General features: G+C 44.9%; 1 protein-coding gene across 2 annotated transcripts in view; it reads left to right on the top strand.

Annotated features, from left to right (window-relative positions):
* The window catches only part of LOC126419051 (toll-like receptor 2), a 132,078-nt gene that overhangs the window by 96,815 nt on the left and 9,992 nt on the right, over positions 1-25,271 (top strand). The window contains exons 9-11 of one of the 2 annotated variants that reach the window (XM_050086126.1): positions 2,748-2,960; positions 12,757-12,864; positions 21,096-21,300. In XM_050086126.1, coding sequence (XP_049942083.1) covers positions 2,748-2,960; positions 12,757-12,864; positions 21,096-21,300 — 526 coding nt within the window. The other variant, XM_050086135.1, reaches the window with a different exon arrangement.

The following is a 25,271-nucleotide window of genomic DNA, read 5'->3' as shown; positions in this document are numbered from 1 at the left end:
CATGTGATTCTTGAACAGGGTATTCGCTATTACTAGCTGAAACTTGTTACAGAACTCAACTGGTCTTTCTCCTCTTTCATTCCTTGTCCCAAGCCCATATTCTCCTGTAACTTTTTCTTCTACTCCTTCCCCTACAACTGCATTCCAGTCGCCCATGACTATTAGATTTTCGTCCCTCTTTGCATACTGCATTACGCTTTCAATATCCTCATACACTTTCTCTATCTGTTCATCTTCAGCTTGCGACGTCGGCATGTATACCTGAACTACCGTTGTCGGTGTTGGTCTGCTGTTGATTCTGATTAGAACAACCCAGTCGCTGAACTGTTCACAGTAACACACCCTCTGCCCTACCTTCCTATTCATAACGAATCCTACACCTGTTATACCATTTTCTGCTGCTGTTGATATTACCTGATACGCATCTGACCAGAAATCCTTGTCTTACTTCCACTTCACTTCATTGACCCCTGCTATGTCTAGATTGAGCCTTTGCATTTCCCTTTTCAGATTTTCTAGTTTCCCTACCACGTTCAAGCTTCTGACATTCCACGCCCCGACTCGTAGAACGTTATCGTTTCGTAGATTGTTCAATCTTTTTCTCATGGTAACCTCCCCCTAGGCAGTCCCCTCCCGGTGATCCGAAAGGGGGAGTATTCCGGAATCTTTTGCCAATGGAGAGATCATCATGACACTTCTTCAATTACAGGCCACATGTCCAGTGGATACACGTTACGTGTCTTTAATGCAGTGGTTTCCATTGCCTTCTGCATCCTCATGTCGTTGATCATTGCTGATTCTTCCGCCTTTAGGGGCAATTTTCCACCCCTAGGACAATAGAGTGCCCTGAACCTCTATCCGCTCCTCCGCCCTCTTTGACAAGGCCGTTGGCAGAATGAGGCTGACTTCTTAGGCCGGAAGTCTTCGGCCGCCAATGCTGATTATTTATCAAAACTTAGGCGGTGGCGGGGATCGAACCCGGGACTGAAAACGTTTTGATTATGAATCAAAGACGCTACCCCTAGACCACGGGTACCAACATACTAGTTGTAGAATAATCCATAGCGTGTCGTTTGGAGATACAACGCCTGCTTATGGGTGCCTTACTGGTCTGCGAAAGGCGATTGTGGCGATTATATTCAAAGCACTTTTCACTTTCTGTGCGTTTAATCTGAACAATACATACCTTGTCTCACTGGCATGATGTTCTGTAAACGTCAGCCTTCTGAAAATGCAGATCATCATTTACCGAAACGAGAAGCGCTTATGTGCTGCATAAGTGACTGGAACTTTACTTTAAGGTAATGCTTCCAGCCTAATTTTGATAAAATGTTACCGACATGTGGGAGGAACACGTAGGAATGGAACAGTTTCTTCTCCTTTTGATCTTCTGCGTGATCACGTTTGTTCCTCCTCAAAGGAAAGCTGATATGATGTGGAGAATATGCATTGACAAAGAACATTAACTACAGGTGTTTCAGCTCCTTTGCCAGGCTGTCTCTACCGGAAATATGTGCCAGAAGCACCGAAGTTCCAAAGACGCCCATAGTTTGCGCAGGTTTGTGGCAGCCAGACGCCGGCAAATACAGGCCCATATGATTGTGTGAGTTTACGGTTAATATGATGTCACAGTGACCCATCCCATGTGAGACTGACAACGGCATCCAGAAACTACAGACACGCAGCCGCTCGTCTCCACTTCCGCTGTAAATACGATATCCTCGTAAACTGAACTGATTTTAAAAAAAAGTTCCCTAAGGAATCCAGTATAGTTGAATATTATTATTGTTATTATTATTTTGGAGTCGGGGGCATAAAATAATTACAAAAACTAATAAGTATTAATTCATATAGCAAATCTGAAAAATTAAATATGTACAGTAGTATTTATGATACAGAGTCAATAATATATACAAACAAGCAGCAGATAAACAAGCAGCAAGATGATTATATTTTTTGACGGGCCCAGGATTCGGCGGTTATCACAGCAGATTCGCTGGCTGCAACAAGATCACAGATAGTGCATGCAGCCGGGAGGTTCCTTCAGACTAGCAGACGTTGTTCGTCCTGTACGTCACCACACTGACAAGTTTCCTCCTCATTACTGAAGCCCCACTTCCTGAGGTTGGCTTTGCACCTTGACACCCCAACTTGCGGTCTGTTCAAAGTCTTCCAGGTCACGTATGAAAGGTGTGAGCCTTCGGCTATTTCCTCCTTGACCGTTATGTGATTGTCTTCAGCTAGGGAGTCTCGCCAAAGCTCCTCTCTGCGAGTTCTGGGAGATGAACGAATTCTATTGATTGGACATCTGAATTTTATTTCCACGGACGCACACTTAGTACCACAAGTACGTTGCTGCCAGCGCATCATAGGCACAGATATTCGATAATGGAGAGGCCACTAAACTCGAGGGCTCTCATACAGCGGCAGCCTATGCTGTAGAGTTTACGCGAAAGGATTTGGTTACAATTTTAGCGACGTGCACTAGCAATCTCCAGTGTAAAACGCTCTCCCGAAGATGGATAAACGGTTGTCAAACGAAATAACGTGGCAAAATGTCGACGTCAAACTGCTGCAATCCCCAAATTTTATGGAGTAATAAATAAATTGCCGTAAAATATGGCCTGTGTGAACGAACCTTAAAATGCGGTCGAATCTTCTGGATGCATGACTGGTGTACTGTAGCAAAGCGACTGCGCTCTCGTGTTTCCTGTGGTGAGTCTTATACTGTTGTTACCCTCGGTCAGTGAATCGCTGGAAGGGCCCCGGGTGGAGCGGCCGACGCAGCCGCTGTGCACGGACCCTCAGGAGCAGGCGGGCCACGCGCTGCTGCTGGAGTCGGCGCTGGAGGACAGTTCCAACTGCCCGGGCTCGCCGCGGAACGTCGCGCTCTACCTGCTGCTCGCCGTCACCGTGCTGGCGCTCCTCGGCGGCATCGGCGCCTTCTGCCACTTCCGCAGGTGAGCCTCCCAACTCACCCTTCAATCTTTGCATTACGAGTGGTTGTTCAACTTCTGCCGGTTTGCATCTTAACGAAACAGTTCACGGATAAACCGCTGAACTTTAGTGTCCTACGGGCATAATATTTCGATAAGCGACCAGGTTGCCATCATCATGTGTGCTTAAGGACTTGACACCTTGGCAGCAGACGCAGCGCTTTCACCTCAGCGCTTATTCCTCAGTGTGTACCGGAAGACGTCCGCCGACTCATCACGCGTCATCTCAAGGAACATAAAAACGTTCGTCCACGAGGAGCTAGTGATGTCACAGCATGGAATTTCGGTGTTTTTTTTTCTCATAACACTGCGAAGCGTGAAAGAAAAGAAAACCTTCCATTTTTGCCTTGTGCATCGGAGCGTGACCAGTGGTATCCAGCATCGGTTTTACACCACAAGCAAATTTAAAATACGCTTAATTGAAGCCACACAGAGCTACACACCATGTTACGTGTTTTCTATATCATCTACATTTTCAGTTATACAATTACTCAGCATGTAACCTCCCCAGAGAAATTTGGAAGACAATATTTAAATGTTAACGGCAATAGAACCTAGTGTAACCTCCCAGCAAATAAAATAATTTATTGACAATGACAATTAAATCAGAAATAGCAATCTGAGCCAAATGTAAGCTGCCCACGAAAATGTAAGACAATTCAATGATAATGAAATCTCAGTGACAATGAAAACGCATATAGACCGAAATGTCGATCTTAGGCCCTGTGCAACTTTGCATTTAAGGGAAACTTTTCTTTAAGGAAATGCATGGGAAACTTTCTTTCAATTCAAATGATTGTTTTCTAAAAAACTTGGTTTGAAAACAAAATTATTATTGGGGTGATTCTTGAACAAATTAATTACACTTAAGATGCATTACATTATCAGATGAGCGCAATGCTGCTTCATTACCTTATTTAAAAATATATACCTCGTCCTGAATCTTGACCAGAGCCCCATGTCGACGCCCGCCGACTCCTCACACACAACTGCGACTGTCTCTCGCGCGCTACTACATGCTCTCGCGACTCGCTACGTACAACTGAACTCTCTCGCAACTCGGCCGCAACTGCACCTGCCGACTCCCTACATGCAGCTGAACTCTCGCGCGGTCAAGCGCAGACTAGCAACGATAAATAACTCTCTGGTCAGAGATTCTGTCATGCCTCGCCATCGCTGTACTAAATACATACGCGTTTCAAGCAGTTCACTGCATGGCGCGTGGCGGAAAGTACCTCATACCATCATTAGTTATTTCCTTTCATTTCCCAGTCGCAAATAGAGCGCAGGGAAATGACTGTTTGTAAGCCTCAACGTGAGCTCCAATTTCACGTATCTTCGTGGTCCTTACGCATAATGTATATCGGATGCAGGAGCATCATTACGCAATCAGCTTGAAATGCGCGTTCTGTAAATTTTCTCAGTAGTGTTCCTCAAAACTTATGTCGCCTTCTGTTCAGGAATTTCCATTTGAGTTATCGAAGCATGTCCGTAAGACTTGCTTGTTGTTAGAACCTACCAGTAACAAATCCAGCAGCCTGCCTGTGAACTGATTCGGTGTCTTCCTTTAATCTGATATGGTACGAATCCCAAGTACTAGGGCAGTACTAAGGAATCGGTCGCCCTAGCGTTTATATACGACCTCCTTTACATATGTACCGCACATTCTTAAAATTCCGCCAATAAACCGAAGTCGACCACCTGCTCTCCCTACCACAGTCCCCACATGCCCGTTCCATTTCATATCGCTTTGCAGCGTTACGCCCAGATATCTAAACGATGTGACTGTCTCAACCAGGACAATACTAATCCTGTATCCAAACATATCGTACGTGACATGAATATAAGCTGCTTAAAACCAGCAGCAAATTAGATCCCTCGAAAGTGAGTCGTTTTACACTCCTGGAAATTGAAATAAGAACACCGTGAATTCATTGTCCCAGGAAGGGGAAACTTTATTGACACATTCCTGGGGTCAGATACATCACATGATCACACTGACAGAACCACAGGCACATAGACACAGGCAACAGAGCATGCACAATGTCGGCACTAGTACAGTGTATATCCACCTTTCGCAGCAATGCAGGCTGCTATTCTCCCATGGAAACGATCGTAGAGATGCTGGATGTAGTCCTGTGGAACGGCTTGCCATGCCATTTCCACCTGGCGCCTCAGTTGGACGTGCAGACCGCGTGAGACGACGCTTCATCCAGTCCCAAACATGCTCAATGGGGGACAGATCCGGAGATCTTGCTGGCCAGGGTAGTTGACTTACACCTTCTAGAGCACGTTGGGTGGCACGGGATACATGCGGACGTGCATTGTCCAGTTGGAACAGCAAGTTCCCTTGCCGGTCTAGGAATGGTAGAACGATGGGTTCGATGACGGTTTGGATGTACCGTACACTATTCAGTGTGCCCTCGACGATCACCAGTGGTGTACGGCCAGTGTAGGAGATCGCTCCCCACACCATGATGCCGGGTGTTGGCCCTGTGTGCCTCGGTCGTATGCAGTCCTGATTGTGGCGCTCACCTGCACGGCGCCAAACACGGATACGACCGTCATTGGCACCAAGGCAGAAGCGACTCTCATCGCTGAAGACGACACGTCTCCATTCGTCCCTCCATTCACGCCTGTCGCGACACCACTGGAGGCGGGCTGCACGATGTTGGGGCGTGAGCGGAAGACGGCCTAACGGTGTGCGGGACCGTAGCCCAGCTTCCTGGAGACGGTTGCGAATGTAGAAGCCGTAGCATAGTAGGTAGCGTCGTAAAACAGCTAGGTAACAGTTCGTTCAAAATATTTTTCCTGCTTTTGTTTTCTCCACGATTAGGGGATTTATTAATAATGTGATAGTTTTTCAGTAACGGTCGGGCTGTTTGTTATAAATAATATATTTACTAGAATTCTTGTTGCATAGGCCAACGAGTGGAATGTTTTCCCAGTGACTATAAATTTCAACGTGACTACCAATGTGTCATAAAGTAAACACAGGTTGCACAGTAGACGTTTTTGTTATTACGAAAGTTTGTGTAAAAGATAAGTACCTATTAGTCGGTTTCATGGGCTACCTCTTGTTTGTATCTTTCCGGCAAATATCACTCATAACATTGACAAGTCTGTGATTTTGCATTCGAATGAAATTACGAAACAAATCTCCATCCTGCAAATTAAGTGATGAATACGTTCCTCCACAGTATGGTACTTACTACAACACTGAGAAAATGGATATTTTGCATCCGTAAAATGACATAAGACGTTATAGAGTAACTATATTTATTTTAAAATCAAGAGTCAATTTTACTAACGAATATTTTCTACTTGTATGTATTTCACACCCGCGTTCAACACGTTTATTGTTCCTCTACCAGCAATTCGGTTTTCAAGCCATCGACGAGTCCAGAATCTTCCTCGAGAATTTTTCCGCTCTTCCTCGTCTGCCCTAACAGAGCTAAGGCCATCATCTTATGTGCGTTCATTTTCATGAACGAACTGCGTGGTTAGGATCCCACGTCACCTAGTGCTGGAGAGCACTGCGGTCGCAGAACTCGATGAGGAGCACGTTGTGTTGCGTGAGGTGTAGCTGGTCGTTTCAGAGTGTGCAGCGACCTTGACGGATACCACGTCGGGTGTGCTTCGCGACGTCAGACAAGACCCGGACGATGATGGCTTTACATGCGAACAGCTGGCACCACACAACGCAGAGGAAAGGCGTGCTGGAATCACTGATACGTACAGCTCGCATCCTCTCGAGCAATGTAACTCTTTCCCGAGAAGGCTGTGTTCTGGAAGAACGGGAAGAGGGCGTGGCAAATCCGGAGATCCCTACGTTCTACATCAGCGGTACAACCGGCGGAAACAAAAGATGAATCTCCCTTTTGTAGATCATTATCCGGATAGACGACCAATTGTCCTGAGACACCAAGCGAAGGCAGTTCTCTGCCCACCACCTGAAACAGGGCTCTGCTTGTTAGTATCGAAGACGACATCGGACTGCGGAAATACGGAGACTGTCAGATATCCTGTCAATGTGGCAAGACCTACATAGGCTACACTGAGTGTACTGTTACAACACTTCGTGTTACGAACTCTCTCAATAACACCACGTGCCGTGGCGAGTGCATTGGCGCTAGCGAAAGGCTGGATACAGGAGGAGTCGATAAGAAATTGAGGAATATGAAATCAGGTGGAAGTTTCTGGACTTTCCTAAGAGAACGAAACCGCTGCTAAATCCGTGATTTGCGCGTCAACGCTATTTCGTCTTACACAAAGGTTCCCCCGCGAATTACCCTACCAAAATAATCACAGGAAGGAAGGAGACGTTATAGTAACGATTCTCTCGGTACGGACGAACCGAAATTTGTAAGTAGATTTCGGCTACCGTCATTATGAGAGCGATTAATTAGTTGTCAGATACGGCGGGGCCGTTAAATAGGTTTAAATTTAAACTGGGCCTCTTCTCTGCCTTGAGACGCACATAAATACAGGAAAGCCCACCATTCTAACGGCGGGAGGCAGCACCTCGTTTGGAAACCTCCGAGGCAAAAAAGGAAACGGCCAGTTCTGTGTTCCAGCAGGCGACAGCTAGCTTCTTGACCGCCCAGGAAGCCGGCACTAGAACTGTATTTTCAGCCCTATGAACATTAGTCTGAGGTGCTGGTCAGCTAACAAAACTTGTGAACACAGCCATTCCGGGGCATTCTGCAGCGTCCTCTTGCAAGGTCCACCGGCTGTCGTCTCGCCTGCGACAGCGTCTCGTCTGTACGTACGCTCCACCGCGCTGAGCCCCCTCCCCCTTCCGTCGCCTAAGCTTATTTCTTATGCTTCAGTATTCTTTCTCCGAACTATTCTCAAGATAAATTTGTGTAGTCGTTGATCAGTTTTCTTCTGTATGTAATTTTGTGAAAGTTTTATGTCAGTTGATGCTGCTGTCGGTGTCTTCTTCTGTACTGATGTCACAAAGAACTGAGGTGACAAAAGTCATGGGATACATCCCAATATCATGTGGGACCTCCTTTTTCCCGGCGTACTGAAGCAACACCACATGGCATGGACTCAACAAGTTGGTGGAAGTCCCCTACAGAAATATGAACCATGTTGTCTCTTTAGGCACCATTAATTGCGAAAGTGTTGCCAGTGCAGGATTTTGTACACTAACTGACCTCTTGAGTATGTCCCATAAATGTTCGATGGGATTCATGTCGGGCGGTCTGGGTGGCCAAATCATTCGCTCGAAGTGTCCAGAATGTTCTTCAGACCAATCGCGAAAAACTGTGTCCAGATGACAACATGCATTGCCATCCAGAAAAATTTCATCATTCTTTGGGAGCATGGAGTCTATGAATGGTTGCAGATGGTTTCGAAATAGCCGATCATAGCCATTTCCACTCAATGATCGGTTTAGTTCGACTAGAGGTTGCATTCCATTCCATATATAGTCCACACTACTACGGACCTATAACCAGCTTGCACAGTGCCTAGTTGAAAACTTGGATCCATAGCTGCTAGGGTTCTACTTCACACTTGAACCCAACTATCAACTCTTGCCAACTGAAATCGGAGTCTTGTAACCAGTCCACGGTTTTCTTGCCATCTAGGATCCAGCCGATGTGGTCATGGACCCAGGACAGGTGCTACAGGCGATGTGTCGTTAGCAAAGGCACTCTTGTCGGTCGCCTGATCTCATAGCTCATTAACGTCATATTCCGCTGCCTTTTACTAACGCACATGTCGTCGCAGGTTCCACAGCGATTTCTGCGATTATTTCACACAGTGTTGCTTGTCTGTTAGCAGACTAAAAACTCTAGCCAAACACCACTGCCCTAGGTCATTAAGTAAAGGCCGTCGGCTATTGTGTTGCACGTGGTGAGAGGTAATGATGTTCTCGTAACGTTCTTGACACTGTGGATCAGAGAACATGGGATTCCCTAACGATTTAAAAAGTGGAATGTCCAAGGAGTGTAAAAAAAATGGTTCAAATGGCTTTGAGCACTATGGGACTTAACTTCTAAGGTCATCAGTCCCCTAGAACTTCGAACTACTTAAACCTAACTAACCTAAGGACATCACACACATCCATTCCCGAGGCAGGATTCGAAGCTGCGACCGTAGCGGCCGCGCGGTTCCAGACTGTAGCGCCATTAACCGCTTGGTCACCACGGCCGGCCCAAGGAGTGTACCTCAAACTATCATTCCGCCTTGAAAGAGCGCTAATTCCCGTCTTACGGCCACAATCAGGTAGGAAACTTTTTCACCTGAGTACAAAATTAATGACAGCTCCACTAATACACTATCGTTTTATACCTTGTGTACGCGATACTGCCGCCGTCTGTATAAGTGCATATCTATGTCCCACACTTATGTCATCTCAATGCACATTATTTTCTAAATCTCGTGTTTATGAATGTTGCGATTCCTATCACCTTTCCCCAGTTCCGTGCTGGTCAGTGGCTCCCTGCAAGTAGGGTCGTAATCCATACCTTTCCACGGTCTGATACTGGGTAGAATATGAATATGAAATCTCAACGGTCTGTCAACCCTTATAACGCCTGATAACTGGGGCAAGCTCTTTTGATTCAGGCCGCCTGGGACACGAGAACTGTGACAGTCAGGCTACAGTGTGTAAACTTTTAGATGGCTGACCTCTCCCTAGTCCTGAATCGGTAGAAGTCGGTAAACGTCGGGAGGCTTCGGTAGGCACGCAGTTTCGACTGCTGCCAACATTACGTAGCTGACTGTTGTACGAGGTAGCCATTGTCGTCTGCTTCGTTGTTGTTTTGCGCTGTACTGTTCTGCGTGTTTTTATTGTGCAGTTGTGCTGAGCATTATCAAAATGAGTGAAGAGGCAGTTGCTGGCCCATCTCGAGAGTCGCCAACAACCCCTACCCCTACCGATAGGCCTACGGTAAGAAGGAAACCAGTATTACGTAGCGATGCTCACAAAATTATATTGCGTGTGATTGAATGCTGCGAAAGGGAAAGGGAGCAGAAAAAATTGCTTCACCCCATTTACAAATCTTCAGTGAGAGCTGCTACATACACAGGACAAAGCATGCGTAGCACTGAAACATTCAAACAGTTTTCCAAGAATCATCCTGGCGTATCACCACAAACGCCTGACAAGAAAAGGTGAGTTTCCATTTCAGATATTTTCTTCGCGATCACTTTGAAGGAGCCCCCTGTTTCGTCCGAATTACCTTACATTTCATTTTTCCTTGCTACCGTATTGCTTTGTATGGAAACACCACTGGTTACAGTATTATTTCGAAACACATTCACATTACAGTACATTTCCAAATTCAAAAAAATACATGCAGTGCAGAAGGCATTTTCTTATAAATCTTTCTCTCTCTTTTAACTTAGGAAAAGCAGTGGGGAAATCGAAGTAATGATCGATGATTTCAACCAGCGTGTCATTATTCAGTGCGGAAGATTGCGCCGTGCCTGCGAACACTGCTTCCAGTTTTGCACGACAAAATAGGCTGGAAGTGGAGTACTGTCTCGCTGAGAAAAGTACTTTTGTCTATGGGATTCATATGGCGTAAGGTGTAAAACAAGACGAATGTGCTGTTAGAACGTCCAGACATTATGCACTGGCGATCTCGTTTCATTGTTGACATGAAGAACTTCAGGGAAGCAGGCAGAGAAATATTTTATCTCGATGAATCGTGGATCGATAATAACTTAACGTTTAATAAATGTTGGCAGAGGATAATGTGAGCGCATAGTAGACAAACATACATACATTCATTTTTATATATCTATATAGATTTTAATGTACATGACGATTCCAGTTTCGTTTACGAACAACATTTAAAGCGAGTTTTACTTCCAAGCCTTTCGTCTGCTTTCGTGTAAGCATGACGCGCAATTTGTAGTGCCAGCACTGCAACTGGTAGGCGTACCTTCTCCCCCTCTACGGCTCCTCTCCCCTCGCCAGCCAATGCTTGCTTCCTCCTCTCCCCGCGCTCCCCTCACAACTCTGCCGTCTTACAGTTAACACACTGTACGTGAGTTAGCGCACTGTGCCGAGAACACCAGCGGAAGTAGCAACCTAACAAGTCGGCAGCCGCCAAACATTGCCCACTCTAACAACGCGCAACGGATTATGACCATACTAATATTCCGACATGGACATCTAACTTCTGGGGCAGTGTAATTAAATAAGCTATCGAGATTCGAGTAAGGGAACAGCTAATCATTCGTGGTAGCTGGTACATCCTTAGTAACGCCTGGGAAACCGCAGTTAGATTGGGAACAGGGAGGAGATACCTCACAAGGAACTGGCTAGCGGGGCTGGCGGAGGAATAGCAGAGATGCCGCGCCAGCATGAACACCTAGGTGGGAACCTAGGACGGAACAACGTGTCGGCGAGAGGAGTGGGGTGAGGAGGGGGGGTTGGAGAGAGACACTGGGTGCAGACGCCTGATAGAACGGCAGATCGGACAAAGGCGGCAAGAGATAAAGTCGTCGCGCCGGCCCCCAAGCCGTCAGTTCATCAGCGCTCTTCATGACGACAACGTAGTCACTTGCCGTGATATTTTTTCGGCTGGAAACTGACATCCAACTATTCCCCCGTGAACCAACTGATCATTTGTGTCGCTGTTATTTTTTGAATTTGATTTTTCGTGCATCAAAACCTGTTTCGGATCATCTTCCAAGAGAAACGGGTGTTCGTAATTCGAGGTTAGTAGGATAAGGGGATTAAGTGGAATTAAAAAGCAGAATGAAAGGTGTCAGTGATACAATTCGCTGATGGCTTTGTAGTCCTCGATGAAAGTGAAGAAGAATTACATGGTGTACTGAATGGAATGAGTATTCTGATGAGTACAGAATAGGGATGCAGACTAAACCAAAGATAGACGGAAGGCGAAAGTAACTATTACTAATAGAAATGAGACTAGTAACACCGAAATTGGATACCCTGGAGTTGAGAAAATTAAGTAATTCTCTTAATTGGGAAGCAAAACAACACTTGACTGGCGAAGCAAGGAGGGCATAAAAAACAGATTAGCACATGCACACAGGGCATTGCTGGACACGAGAAGTGAAGTCTGCTGCTATCAAGAAAGTTCCTGAGAATACTTTTATGGCAGACAATCATGGACTGGTGGATTATGAGAAAGCGGACAAAGAAGGCAGTTGAATAGTTTGTGATGCAGTCCTTTGGAAGGGTATTGACAATCAGGTGGACCGGTAACAGAAGGTGGAGGTGTTCCGTAGAACGGACAGTATAGCCATATGATTGTGAATCATTTTCCATCTTCAAAAACAATATCTTCACCATGAAGCGTGGGATATTTTCAGATTAATTAAGTTTCGTTAAAGTCTTAAGAATTTTACCTGACTTCAAAACGGAAATTTTTGTTAATTTCCGATAGCTTAAGTTTCAAAATATATTGAACTTGCAACTAGTTTTCGTTTAATTTCACTTCACGTACTGAAAATTGCTGTGTAGTAGAGTAATAATATAATAGAGAGACGACTAAATACATTGTTGACAACATTTTCCCCATTGTAAAGCTTTTAAATTTCAGAAGAATATTTGTTCCTGGGTACATGACGTTGCTGCACTTTGGAACATATGCTACTTTAGGAAAAAATGTAATTTTCCGAAATAATTTTTGTGATTCCAGAAAAAGACTGCAGAACATAAGAATTAATGTCATAATTTATAAATGGAATAACAAAATATATTTAGGGGAAACTGTGAAAGCTGTCTCTCTGAAATGTACAACCAATGTTTCTGTTCTTGCAGATATGAAATAACGTACATTATTCACCTGATGAAAATGCGACGCGAGAGAATGGCTGCTTTGAGGCGCAATCCAGCCAGCTACAAGTACGACGCCTTCGTCTGTTACAGGTGAGTATATCAGTTAAACTCACTACTCTGCGAAAATGTTTAGGGCAGCAATTTATCTGTGTTTCCTATAGTCACGTGGGTATCGTTCTAGAACAACCTGCCTTAGTTTAAGAGTTCTTTTAACTTGAAACACAAAGAGATACCAGTGACAGAGCGCAATGGCGTAGTGGTCAAGGCAGAAATGTCTCATCGGGCCGGCCGGTGTGGCCGTGCGGTTCTAAGCGCGTCAGTTTGGATCCGCGTGACCGCTACGGTCGCAGGTTCGAATCCTGCGTCGGGCATGGATATGTGTGATGTCCTTAGGTTAGTTAGGTTGAAGTAGTTCTAAGTTCTAGGGGACTGATGACCTCAGTAGTTAAGTCCCATAGTGCTCAGAGCCATTTGAACCGTTTGTCTCATCGGGAGGATCGAAGTTCCGATCCGCTTAAGGCAATTAAGACTTAAGATTTACCTCCATCAGTTAAGGTGGATGCCGAAAGAGTTTCTTTGAAAAGGATGCCAGACGTCGATCATCGTTGAGAAACTCAACTTGATTATCAGTGTTGTTATGAAAAGCTCGTACCGGCGTATCGATGGCTGAGACATTTGCGACATGCGTCGAAGCCTATAAAAATACTTACGTGGAGGTGATTTCACTGACGCGCATTGTAATAAAAGTAGCATCCGGAAGCGTAGCGAGAGACAAATTATTTCAGAATTCCAGCATTATCTACGAAGTGAATTTATTAAAGCCTTACAAACTACATCAATGATCACCTGGTATAATACACCGACATATTCAAACAGTACATTTTCTCAATTAATTATTGATCTGAATAAATCTTAATGTAACGTCCCTTGCAGAACTGCGAGATAAAGGTTATGTGAGAGAAGCAGAACGAAACTCGCACAAACCGCCTTAGAATACCAACCTGAGACGAACGATAAGAGACCACTCGTATTAGAAAGTACCTGTCTTGTCGTTGTGTGTTAATGAGTAACCGTTCCACGACACTGATGTACTTCTCTAAGTTTCTTAAATACCGATGAACCGAGTCTCAGTGGAAAAGCTACACTGATTGAGTCGAAATATTGCGACTACTGCCCATCGCGAGATGAAATGGCGCATTGTGGCGTTGCGAGCTCGAGACGCGGTCATGAAAGTATATAAGCGGAGCAGAAACCAATGGGGGAGTCATCGCAACGACCATACATACGAGGTGCAAGTGCGGGGACCCGCTGGAATCAGTGACTTTGATGAAAGCCCAGATTGTTATGCCCTGCTCCTCAGCACGAGATAGTCTGCTATCGGTCTTGGTACTGTCGTGAGCATCTCTGAAAAGTGATTGAGGGACAATGGAACAAGCGGCAGGAGAGAAGATGTGGGACGTCCTGGCCTCTTTAAGAGATGATAGGCCACCCGCACCCAGAAAAATCTGACGACAGAGTTACAACGCGAGTGCAGGTGCGTAAGATTTCGAATCACAGCGTTTAAGGTGGGGCTCCTAATCGGATGACTTCTGCGTTTTCCAATGTTGATCCAAAGAAACCGTAAATTACGATTTGAGTGGGCACGTAATCGTCGAGGTCGGACGGTTGATCAATGATAATGAGTCGCGTGATCGGTTGAATTACATTTCTTGTTACGTCAGGTCGGTGGTGGTGTCTGGGTAGGCCGCCACTAAAGCGAACGGCAGTTGTTGACATTCACCGCGCAACAGATACTTGCCATGGGGAAAGGTGGGGAAGAGATGGGTTCAGTTTGAAGTTATAATGTGTACAGGATGTTCACCATGGCTCCTGCGGGATTTGTGGTAGTAATTGAAGGTACCATGTTAAATGTAGGCTGAGTCAATATTCTTGCGAACCACGTGCACCCTTTCGTACGTGTCTTCTCCGAGGACAGTGACATATTCCACCGGGTTAGCTGTCATTGTCTCAAAGCCAGAATCGTCCTACTACAACACGACAGTGAACTCATGTTGGTGCCTGTACGATCAAATTAACCTGTTCTAAATGAATAGGACACATTCGAGACGCTACTGGGTGCCCTCTGGGCACCGAAAAACCAACGACCCTTAATTTAACGGGAATTGCGCCACCTGTGCATACACATTTGAGCGATATACCTGCGGAAATCTACCAAGAACTTGACGAATCCTTGAAACGCAGAATCACTCCTGTATTACGTTCCAAAGATGGACTAACACACTATCTAGCAATTTCTGATAAAGTTTTTGCTCAACAGTATGTGTACTACAGACCGTTCACTGCATCTGCATAGATCTACATAGCTACTTTGCAAGCCACCCTACATTGCGCAGCGAAAAGTACCCTGTAACACTACTGGTCATTTCCATTCCTGTTCCACTCGCCAATAAAACGAGGGAAAAAAGGAAAAACGACGGAATTACGCCTCCGTATAAGCCCTGGTTCCTTGTATCGTACCTTCGTGGTCATTATGCGCAGTGTATGTTGCCACAGTAGAATCCCGATTCTTTAAACTTTCTCTACGGTGCTTCTCCAACCGAACATCGCCTTTCCTTCAGGGATTCCCATTTGTGTTCCCGAAGCATCTCCGTAACATTTACGTGTCATTCGAATCTACCGATAACAGATCTAGCAGCCACTCTCTGAATTGTTTCGATGTCTTCCTTCCGTCCGACCTGGTACTACTTCCAAACACTCGAGCTATACTAAAGAATAGATAGCAACAGCATCCCCTATGCCTTCTCCTTTACAAGCGAACCACACTTTCCTAAGGTTCTCCCAATAAACCGAAGTCTAGCATTTGCCTTCCCTACCACGGTTCTCAAATCCTCGTTCCATGTCATATCGCTTTGCAACGTTACGCCTAGGCATTCATATAAATTGACCGTGTCAAGCAGGACTCTATTAATGCCGTATCCGAACATGACATATTTGTTCTTCCTACTCACCAGCATTAACTTACATTTTCCACATTTAGAGCCAACTGCCATTCACAATTACATCCTGCCATTTACCTACGTCGCCTTTTATCTTCCTACTTCTTAACGTCAGCGACATCAACAAACAATCACAGATTTTTGCTCACCCTGTCCGCTAGATCATTTACATGTACAGAGAACAACAGCCGTCGTATCACTGTTCCCTGGGGCACTCCAGACGATACCGTTGTCTGTGATGAATACTAGCCGTCGATGACAATATACTGGTTTCCATAATTAATGAAGTCCTCGAGCCACTAATATCCCTGTGACCTTATTCCATATGCTCGTACCTTCGATAACAACCTGCAGTGGGGCACTGTGTCAAATGCTTTTCTGAAATCTAGGAATGTGGAATCTGCTTGTTGCCCTGGATCAAGAGTTCGCATTATATCATGTGAGAAAAGGTTAAGCTAAGTATGGCACGAGCGATGCTTTCTAAATCCATGCTGATTCGTTGACATAAGCTTCTCGATCTCAAGAACGTTTATTCTAATCGAAATGAGAATATGTTGAAGGACTCTGCATCAAACCGCATTTAGAGATATCGGTATGTAATTTTGAGGGTCCGTTCTTTAATCCTTCTTGTGCAGAGGAGTCATCTGCGATTTTTTCCAGTTGCTTAGGGCTTTGTGCTGGGCGAGAGATCTACGACAAACGCAAGCTAGGGGCCCATACCGTAGAGCCGTAGAGTATGCTTTGTAGATCCGAATTGCGATTCCATCCGGACATGGTGATTTATTTGGTTTCAAATCTTTCAGTTGCGTCTCCATGCCAGGGATGCTTATCAGTACGTCGCAGCTACGGGAGTCTGTCCGTCGGTCGACTGGCAGTATGTTTGTACGATTCTTACTGTGTGAACAGTATCTTGAACATGAAATTTAAAACTTCTGCTTTCGTTTTGCTGCCTTCAACTGCCGCACGACACTGGTCAGCAAGGGACCGAATGGAAGCCTTCGACCCGCTTAGCGATTTTGATATGTAACAGAATTTTCTCGGGTTCGCTGCCAGATCTTTTGCCAGAATATGTCGGTGGCAGCTGTTGTATGCTTCGCGCATAGAACTTATCACAGAAGCACACTCTCCTGAACTTTGCTTGTCGTCATTTGTGCGTTCTCTTTTGAACCGAGAGTGTAGCAGCCTCCGCTTCCTCAGCATCTACCGAATTTCGTTATTAAATCATGGAGAATCTTTCCCATCTTTTATCCCCTTACTAGGCACGGAACTCTTCAGACGACGATTTACTGTCTGCTAAAACTCTGCCCATGATTCCTCTACGTCCATCTTACTGGAACTAAGTGATGTCAATTCACTGTCTAAGTGAGATTCTGACAACAACCTATCTGCTCTATCTAGTAGAAACACTCTCTTAGCCTTTTTGATTGATTTATTAACTTTCGCAACTATAATTAGTATAATGATTGCTAATTCCTGTTTCTACACTGAGAATTGTCGGTAAGGTCCGACCTACTTGCAGCTACAAGATCTAAGATATTTCCATTGCTTGTGGGCTGACGAACTAGCTACTCAAGACAGTTTTCAGAAAACGTTTTCAAAAGTATTTCGCATGATTGTCTGTCCGTAGACCTGCAATGAATCCGCAGACCAACTATTATTGCACGATTTGTGTATTTTCCCACTACTGACGGTAGACTCTCTTTCAGTGACTCTAGAGCTGTCGCAGCGGTATCAGGTGGACGGCAAAAAGACACAAAAGTGAACTTGGTTTCACCGACGCCTGTCATACGCGACCAGGTAACTTTACTGTCACACTCAACTTCGACCTTAATAGAGACAATATTTTTGCCATCGGCGATATACGCTTCCCCTCCTATGACCTCTAACCTGTCTTTCCAATTTACATTCCGTGACTCGCTAAATATCTCAGAGCTTTCAGCCAGCTCTAGGTCCCAAGAACAATTTGAGCGCGAGAGCTACTCTGGAGGACAGTAAATATTCGGAAACGTTATTACGATTATTTCGGAAGCTTACTGATAAGATTTTGACAGTCGAGATGTCTTTACTCTGAAATGGTTTGACATGACTTGCTGCTTATCGACTGGCGAGTGTTGATCAGAGCACCTCAAACTATCGACTAGGCTAAGAAACGCTCTTGCCGGCCGTTGTGGCCGAGCGGTTCTAGGCGCTTCAATCCGGAACCGCGAGATTGCTACGGTGGCAGGTTCGAATCCCGCCTCGGGTATGGATGTGTGTGATGTCCTTATTTAGGTTTAAGCAGTTCTAAGTTCTACGGGACTGATGGCCTCAGATGTTAGTCCCATAGTGCTCAGAGCCATTTGAACCATTTTTAGGAAAAACGCTCACGTGCACTCCACAAGCACTCTGCCACCAGAGTAGCATCTTCCTTTGTGTGGCGATCTACAAAACTATCAAGGGCTGTTCTTCAAATCCCACACGTTAAAGTAAGTCTAGAAATCTGTAGCCAATACCGTCACACAGTTGGAAAAGCCCTTGGGTGGTCTCCACTCGGCTCCTAATCAGAGGACCCCGATCAACTTTTGGAACAATGCTGCAAATTGCGAGCTGTGCTTACACCCCTCGCGTGAGGCCAGACGTCTTCACCACCTCCGCTAGCCGCCTCTATGAACTGAAGATGGCCTCAGAACACACGTAACAGGTGCCGTCGGTGCCGACGTGAGCCACAACTTGCAGATGACTGCACCCTGCACGCATGATAGCCGCAGGCAGATCCGATCCCACATCAAGGATGAGACCCCCAGCAGACGTACCGAGTGCACATTGGCTTTCTTTCCAGCACAGAACGCTCTCTGCCTAGGGGGCTCCAAAACGCGCCTAGCGTTGGAGCTCCGAATAACCAGTAAACCCCTCCACAAGTGTGCCTGCTCGGTCCCTGCTGAAGGAGCGATCACCTGTTCACTCACAGGGTGAATGGGCGAGGCCAAGCAGCCAGTCTCTACACTGGCCTGCCGCCTCAAGTGACGCAAACTATGTACCACCTGCCAATAACTCTGCTATGACGGTGGATCCACCGCTTTTGGCACGCTAGGAGGCGCCTCGGAAGTAGAGCCCACGAGGAAAACAAGCGACACAGGCCAGATTCTCCGTGACCGCTATATACCAAGGCAGCAGCCTGAAGATGACTGACCATAGCCAAAAGCACATTTGACTTTTTGAAGACAACGGTAATCTGCATCCACACATAGCAGGCACACATCCTAACCATCCTAGCAGGACTAACTCAAGAAGTAACATGTAAAAGAAGGCAGAATCCTAGATATGCTACTACCTACCCACCTGGTGTGTCACCAATGGACGCTGGTGCGTTAATGAGCTATGTAGCTGGCTGTTCAGTGAGCAATTCAGCTAGTGGTGGTCCTTCTCAGAGTAGAGAGACATCATGACAATAAATCAAAAATCATTTGATCCTACCGCATGTAGGGCCGCCCGTCCCCTAAGTTGCCAGAGCACCAGAGAAACATCACATATCATCGAAGTTTCACCCAACACGCCAAGGTCTTGCTGGGCTCCTTCCAAAGTCAAGGAATGCTATGGACGATTGTCATTTACCGAAATGCTTACGAATATTTCTGTTGGTGTCTCGACCAGGCAGAGTGCTGTATATCGAAGTTCTGAGAGAATCAAGTATGGCAGCTCTGCAGTGCAGACCGCAGTATCAACGGAGAAGAATTGTTTGCCTTCGAACAGGAACAGTTACCGTGTTGTTCCGATGGATTTACCGTTCAGTCTTGAAATAGGAGGTAGAAGTCCCATCAAATGACGGTGTTTTCAACCACAAAAGAGATCGTGAAAATTATTAGAGTGGGACACAGCCTTAGCATAGAGCACGTCCTAAAAATGTCCTAATAACCGTCACCACCCCCGCCCTCCTTCTACCATCATTCGCTTCAACAGCCGGCCATGACTCTGTTCTCCTGAGGCACGCTATCATCTGCGGTACTATCTTGGCAGAGGATCTTCGTGAAGAAATTGGAACCTGTTTATATGTTCGTTCAAGACAACGCTGCGTTCGGTGATTGGCTGTAATGTAGAACAGATAAATGCTATTATTTAGACGTCAAATTATTGTTTCTGTGAGGCCCGCAGGTAGTCTCGTATACTGGGATTCATCGATTTCGGGAATTACATAAGTCGCAGAAAAGTCAAATGAAATGTGCATAGGACATCTTTTGTCGTCCCATTCTGGGAGTTCGGCCATTTGAAGAAACCCGTCCTGAGAAGAGAAAATCCCTAAGCCGGTTAAGAATCGAACCCAGTGCCCCATAACTGAGATTCAGCAACGCTAATTACAAGACAAGGTGCTGAGACTGTCATAAACGCCTATAGCGGCTGATTTAAACAACTTTATTCACTACGAGTTTCAGTCTGACTACCTTCGGGTGCAAAAGTTGAAATTAGTTCAAAAATGTGTGTGTGTGAATTCCTATGAGACCAAACTGCTGAGGTCATCGGCCCCTAGACTCAGTCAGTTTATTAGTGTTATGGACGGTTACTTGTGAACTGTGGCTGGCCTGTATCGTTGATGAACTACTGACACACGTACTTAATGTCGAGTTTGAACCTGTAGACAGTCATGTGGAGCGAAACTGCTTGTGAATATAGGGTTTTCTAACTCAGCTGTAGAAGGTGTTAGTCACAATGCCATTCCCGTGATATATGTCTGGTTCAGTGCACTTCTAATCTAATTTGTACTCAGTAGTTCTCGTTGCTTAAATCCGCTAATTAGTAGATGTTCTGCAAATCTGAATATCTCGCTGTTGTTGTTCCAGATGAAAAGAAAACACACATCAGAATTTCTCATACGGTTTTAGATCATGAAAGCTCTTTTATGAGAACGAGTAACTTTGTACCCGTCCGTGATTACTGATCAACTGGTTCACACAATTGAAGAGAAGATGAAGCACAATCTTAAGTTTACACTCAGTGACCTTGCTATGGAAGTTCCGCAAATCTCACTATCACAAATTCATGAAATTGTGATGACGAGCTGAAAGAACATGTTACCACATGGTTGAATACACAGGCGGCAACGTTCTATGAAGAAAACATTTAAAAACGTGTGCCACGGTATGACAAGTGCCTACAAAATTTCGGAAGCTATGTAGAAAAGTTGTTTACTGTATCTGTACACGTTTGTTTTATATAACCAAACGGAACTTACTTTGTGGACGGCCCATCGTATTTTTTTTTTATTTTTTTTTTTTTTTTTAGTGCCGTCAGTTTGTTCATATCAGAGAGTGAGAGCCATGTGACAAGTTTCTGATCCTTGATGCGTGTAAGCAGCAGCGCGGACCGCCATTGGGTGGTCGGAGAGCTGCTGCAGAAGCTGGAGCACGCCGGGGATTCCCCTGAGGAGCCGGCGCTGCGACTCTGCCTCCACGAGAGGGACTTCCCCCTCGGCTCGCTGATTGCGGACAACATAATGTCCTCCATGCGCAACAGCCGCTCCACCGTCATCGTTCTCTCGCAGGCGTTCGTCGACAGCCAGGTGAGCGAGAGCAAGCCAAATTTAGAATAAGCTGACAGGTGTGTGTGTTGTTGGGAAAGAGTCAACCGCTCTCAGAGGTAGTGATGTGCGAGCCCAGGTATTATAGTGGTACGCAAGAATAAAGATTCTAATGCCCATGCAAAGATTTCTGATACTATCTCATCCGAAATAATACTTCAAAAGTCATCACACAGCACATGCTTTCATATAACTGAGTGGAAAAGGTAAGAAATGAACAGCATATAACAAAATACTGGAGAATACGTCAGTAATGAACATCTTGAAGGTGATAGGAACGGATGATTACCACTAGCTTGACACCTGTAGTGATTACCATTCCTTATAAGACCGGTTCCCCAAGTGTATATTCATTTACAGGTGGTGGATGCTAAACTAAGTACCTGACGTAATTTTTTAATGGAAATCCAAGCTCTCACTCAGATAGATAAAACAATTTCTTATAAGGGTGTCACTTTCCAGGCCTTAGTTCAACACGCACGGTTGTTGCGCTCTGTGTGCAGCGTATTTGAGCTAGAAATGACTTCAACACACGCCGACTGTACCGATTACATTAGCTTACAGAACATAAGGGGAAATCCGAACTGATCTTCTCTTTCTCACAGAACTTAGCTCGGAAGAATTAAACAGAAGAAAGAATGAAATGAACTTACAAATTACGCTGTAACTACCTTCTCAGCACTTCATAATGCTCCATTACTCTAAGCTTATTCCAGTGCACGTGAACTCGGGTAAATGTATCATCACACGGACCAATAAATGGTCATGACCTGACTCAGAGTAAATGATTGCATAGAAGTTAACACAACAAAATAGCCTGGAAGGGTCTTACCGGTAATGTGATGCACCATACAAGCTATTCAGGATCATGGTTCTCCATCGAATGGCAATTATTCGTTAGAACAGAATGTTCCTTCTCATATGGCTCTCGTACAGAACACGTCTTATCAATCCGAGCAGTGTTCACTGAAGTCAGATAGGTTGTCTAATGGATGCCTTCTTTCTGAAACAAGAAGGACATGGCGAACTCTACGGGCAAGGCCTGTAACTGGTTGAGAGTCAACCATCCACCGAAGAAAATGTTCCCGATGCAGTTACGATTCAAAGTGTTTATAAACGTGCCAGAACTGTCATGAAATGAAGCTGGTTAGTAAAATACTTGATAGACAGCTACAAACTATATATAATAGATCATGAAAAAAATGAAAGAGGTAGCGCAAAAATGAAAGACGCCAAAACAGGCCCCTTTCAACATCTGTTCTTACTCTGCACCTTCACATTTTTTCTCTGCTGTAGGATTACTCGGATTTGATTGGTACTTACATATAGTCCTTTACCATATGAGCCCCTTTAATACCCTAGTATCTCCACCTCATTTCCACATTGTGTCACAGTTTATACAGTTTACTGTTTAACAGAGGCCTTGTTGCATGTAAACTAGTAACTCTGGAATATTTTGAAAATATATATGTTCAGTAACTTTGTCGCCATTAGGCTTTAGTATCTTACTAACTTCAGCGGCTCATCCTGTCTGTGTCAGGGCAGGGACTCAACATTTATAATGATATATTTTCAGCTGGTGGAACTCAATAGTTGTGACGATGCTTTCTACCTACCACCCAATTATGATACAACTGAAATGGTTTCCAAGTGAACTGCAATCACCGCGATGTCTTATGATCCCCTGGACATTAAAAAGGTGGGACGTGGTTGTTAATAGTGAGTCTAACCACCGTGGACAGCATTGCGTACTCTGCCATGTGCTCTCATGCTGGTCACAAGGATGGTGCGACATTCTTCTGGTAGGGCGTTCCGTTCGACCATCAGCACGGTTGACAACTGCTGGACGGTAGCTTGGGCACGTGTACGTGCTCTAATACTGTGGTGGTTCTTTTTTATGTATTGCTATTTACATGTTATGAATAGCTGCAGTTAGTGTTATTCCGGCTGCTTCACTACTGGAAAATTATTTACGTCAGTGACTCAGTTATGGTACTTCTCACAGTCAGTTTGCCCGGCACGATGTTTTTACATTAAAAGACACCACCAACACACAATATTTCAGATATATGGCTATATATTTGATTGTAATTGATTTTTGTAAATTATTGATCACTTTTCTAAAGAGATTCTCGCAATTTCCGTTAAGTAAGGATCAAAAAATTTACTGAAGTCACTTTACGCAAATATGATTGATTCAATGTTGGAAAAGCTGATTACTTCCGCTGCTTCAAAGGAAGAACCGCCAATCAAGAGAATCCTCCTACACTTACATCTATTTTTATTTGTAGAAATTAGCAAATATTAAAATATTTTTTACAACTCTGGGCCGTTATCATTTAGAACAATGGCGTTGACCTCTGCACCAATGTTCCCCTATAAAATTTCCATAAAGCATTTAAGTCATTCACTTCATGAATGTAGGATCTGTTACAGTAAAACATTAGCGACATTTTTAAGTAAAATTTGATAACATTTAGGCTAAATATTACATGGAACTTACACGTTTTCTGGCCTCGTCACAAAATGGCTTCTTACACTACCAAGAAACAAAAGGGAAGTGAGTGCGATCCTTTTCCAAACGGAACAGAGATTGCAATAGCATTTGCAGATAATATTAATTGATTACTGAGTATTTGTGATTTTTCTGCGATTATATTTATTTCATGTGAGTGCAGGCTTTCTAGGCGAATTTCATATATGAAGTCTTCACGGGTTGTCAGCCGAGTACCGTCGTCGTCTCGTAGCAACGTTTCAATTGAATGCGTCTTCATCATCTTCAGGCGCCTGAAGATGATGGAGACGCATTCCATCGAAACGTTGCTACGAGACGACGACGCTACTAGGTTGACAACCCGTGAAGACTTCATATATAATATTTATTTCGTTACGAAGTGAGAATTGTTATGTTTTAGAAGTTCTTTTTTTTTTACGTTATGTGGCGTACCGCCACAATACGTCTCCCCAACGCATCCCACACGTGCTAGATCAGTTTAAGTTGGGAAACCGGGTGGCCCAGGCCATTCATCCAGTATCTTGTCGTTGCAAGAGCTCCACCAACTCCGCTGCTCGATACGGTCGAAAAAGACCCACCTTAAGAAAGAGTACAATGTCACAACAACATTGACTGATGATATGAATGCGTGGTATGTGTTCCTTCGGACATGTACAATAGAACCGACATCACGCGAAATCTGAAGTTATGATGCATATAAAGTAAATGAAGGTGGAGGCTTGAGAAAGCTAAGGGAAGGTACTAATGATACCATCTGCATCGGGACTTCATGTGGAATCAAAGGCAACGAGTGAAAAATTTCTGCTGGACCGCGACGCGGACCTGAAACCTCCCGCTTAGTTGGAAGTTGCTTTAGCTACTGTGCCACCCGGACACAGTATGTATCACAACTGCACGCAGTACCTCCGTAGGCTCTCCGGCTGAGACACACCCCAACCTAGCGCCACATATTCGCAGTCGACGTCTGTGTCCTCCCATGCTCGCTTATTTTTTATTGTCACTAGAAGTCGTACTGAAGGTTTTGGATTAATTGCCCATCGAGGCCAATCTGTTATATCAATAAATGGTTCAGTTCCTTCGAACCTGTCCCATAGAACTCGCACCATGCATTCGTGTAACTGACTCGCCTCGGTGGGTAATTATTTCACAGTTTTCACTGAGAATGCACGTTTACATTCCATCTTCACCAGGGATCAAAAATTAGCAAGCATGGAGGGTATAGAGTGTGGGTGATCCAGGGAGCCTACCGAGGCAGTCTCCCTTTTTGCGATAAACACTGTGTCTAGGTGACGCAGTGGATAACGCAACGGCCTAGTGAGCAGGAAATCCCGGTTTTTACTCCAAGTTTGGTACATACGTTTTACTCGTCGCTGCTGATTCCACGTAGAGCCGCAATGCAGAGATCACAAGCTCCTTCCCTTTCCCCTTCCTTTCTGCA

The sequence above is a fragment of the Schistocerca serialis genome, chromosome 1 (assembly GCF_023864345.2).
Source record: "Schistocerca serialis cubense isolate TAMUIC-IGC-003099 chromosome 1, iqSchSeri2.2, whole genome shotgun sequence".
Lineage (NCBI taxonomy): Eukaryota > Metazoa > Arthropoda > Insecta > Orthoptera > Acrididae > Schistocerca > Schistocerca serialis.
This window is presented reverse-complemented; position numbering and strand designations above follow the sequence as displayed.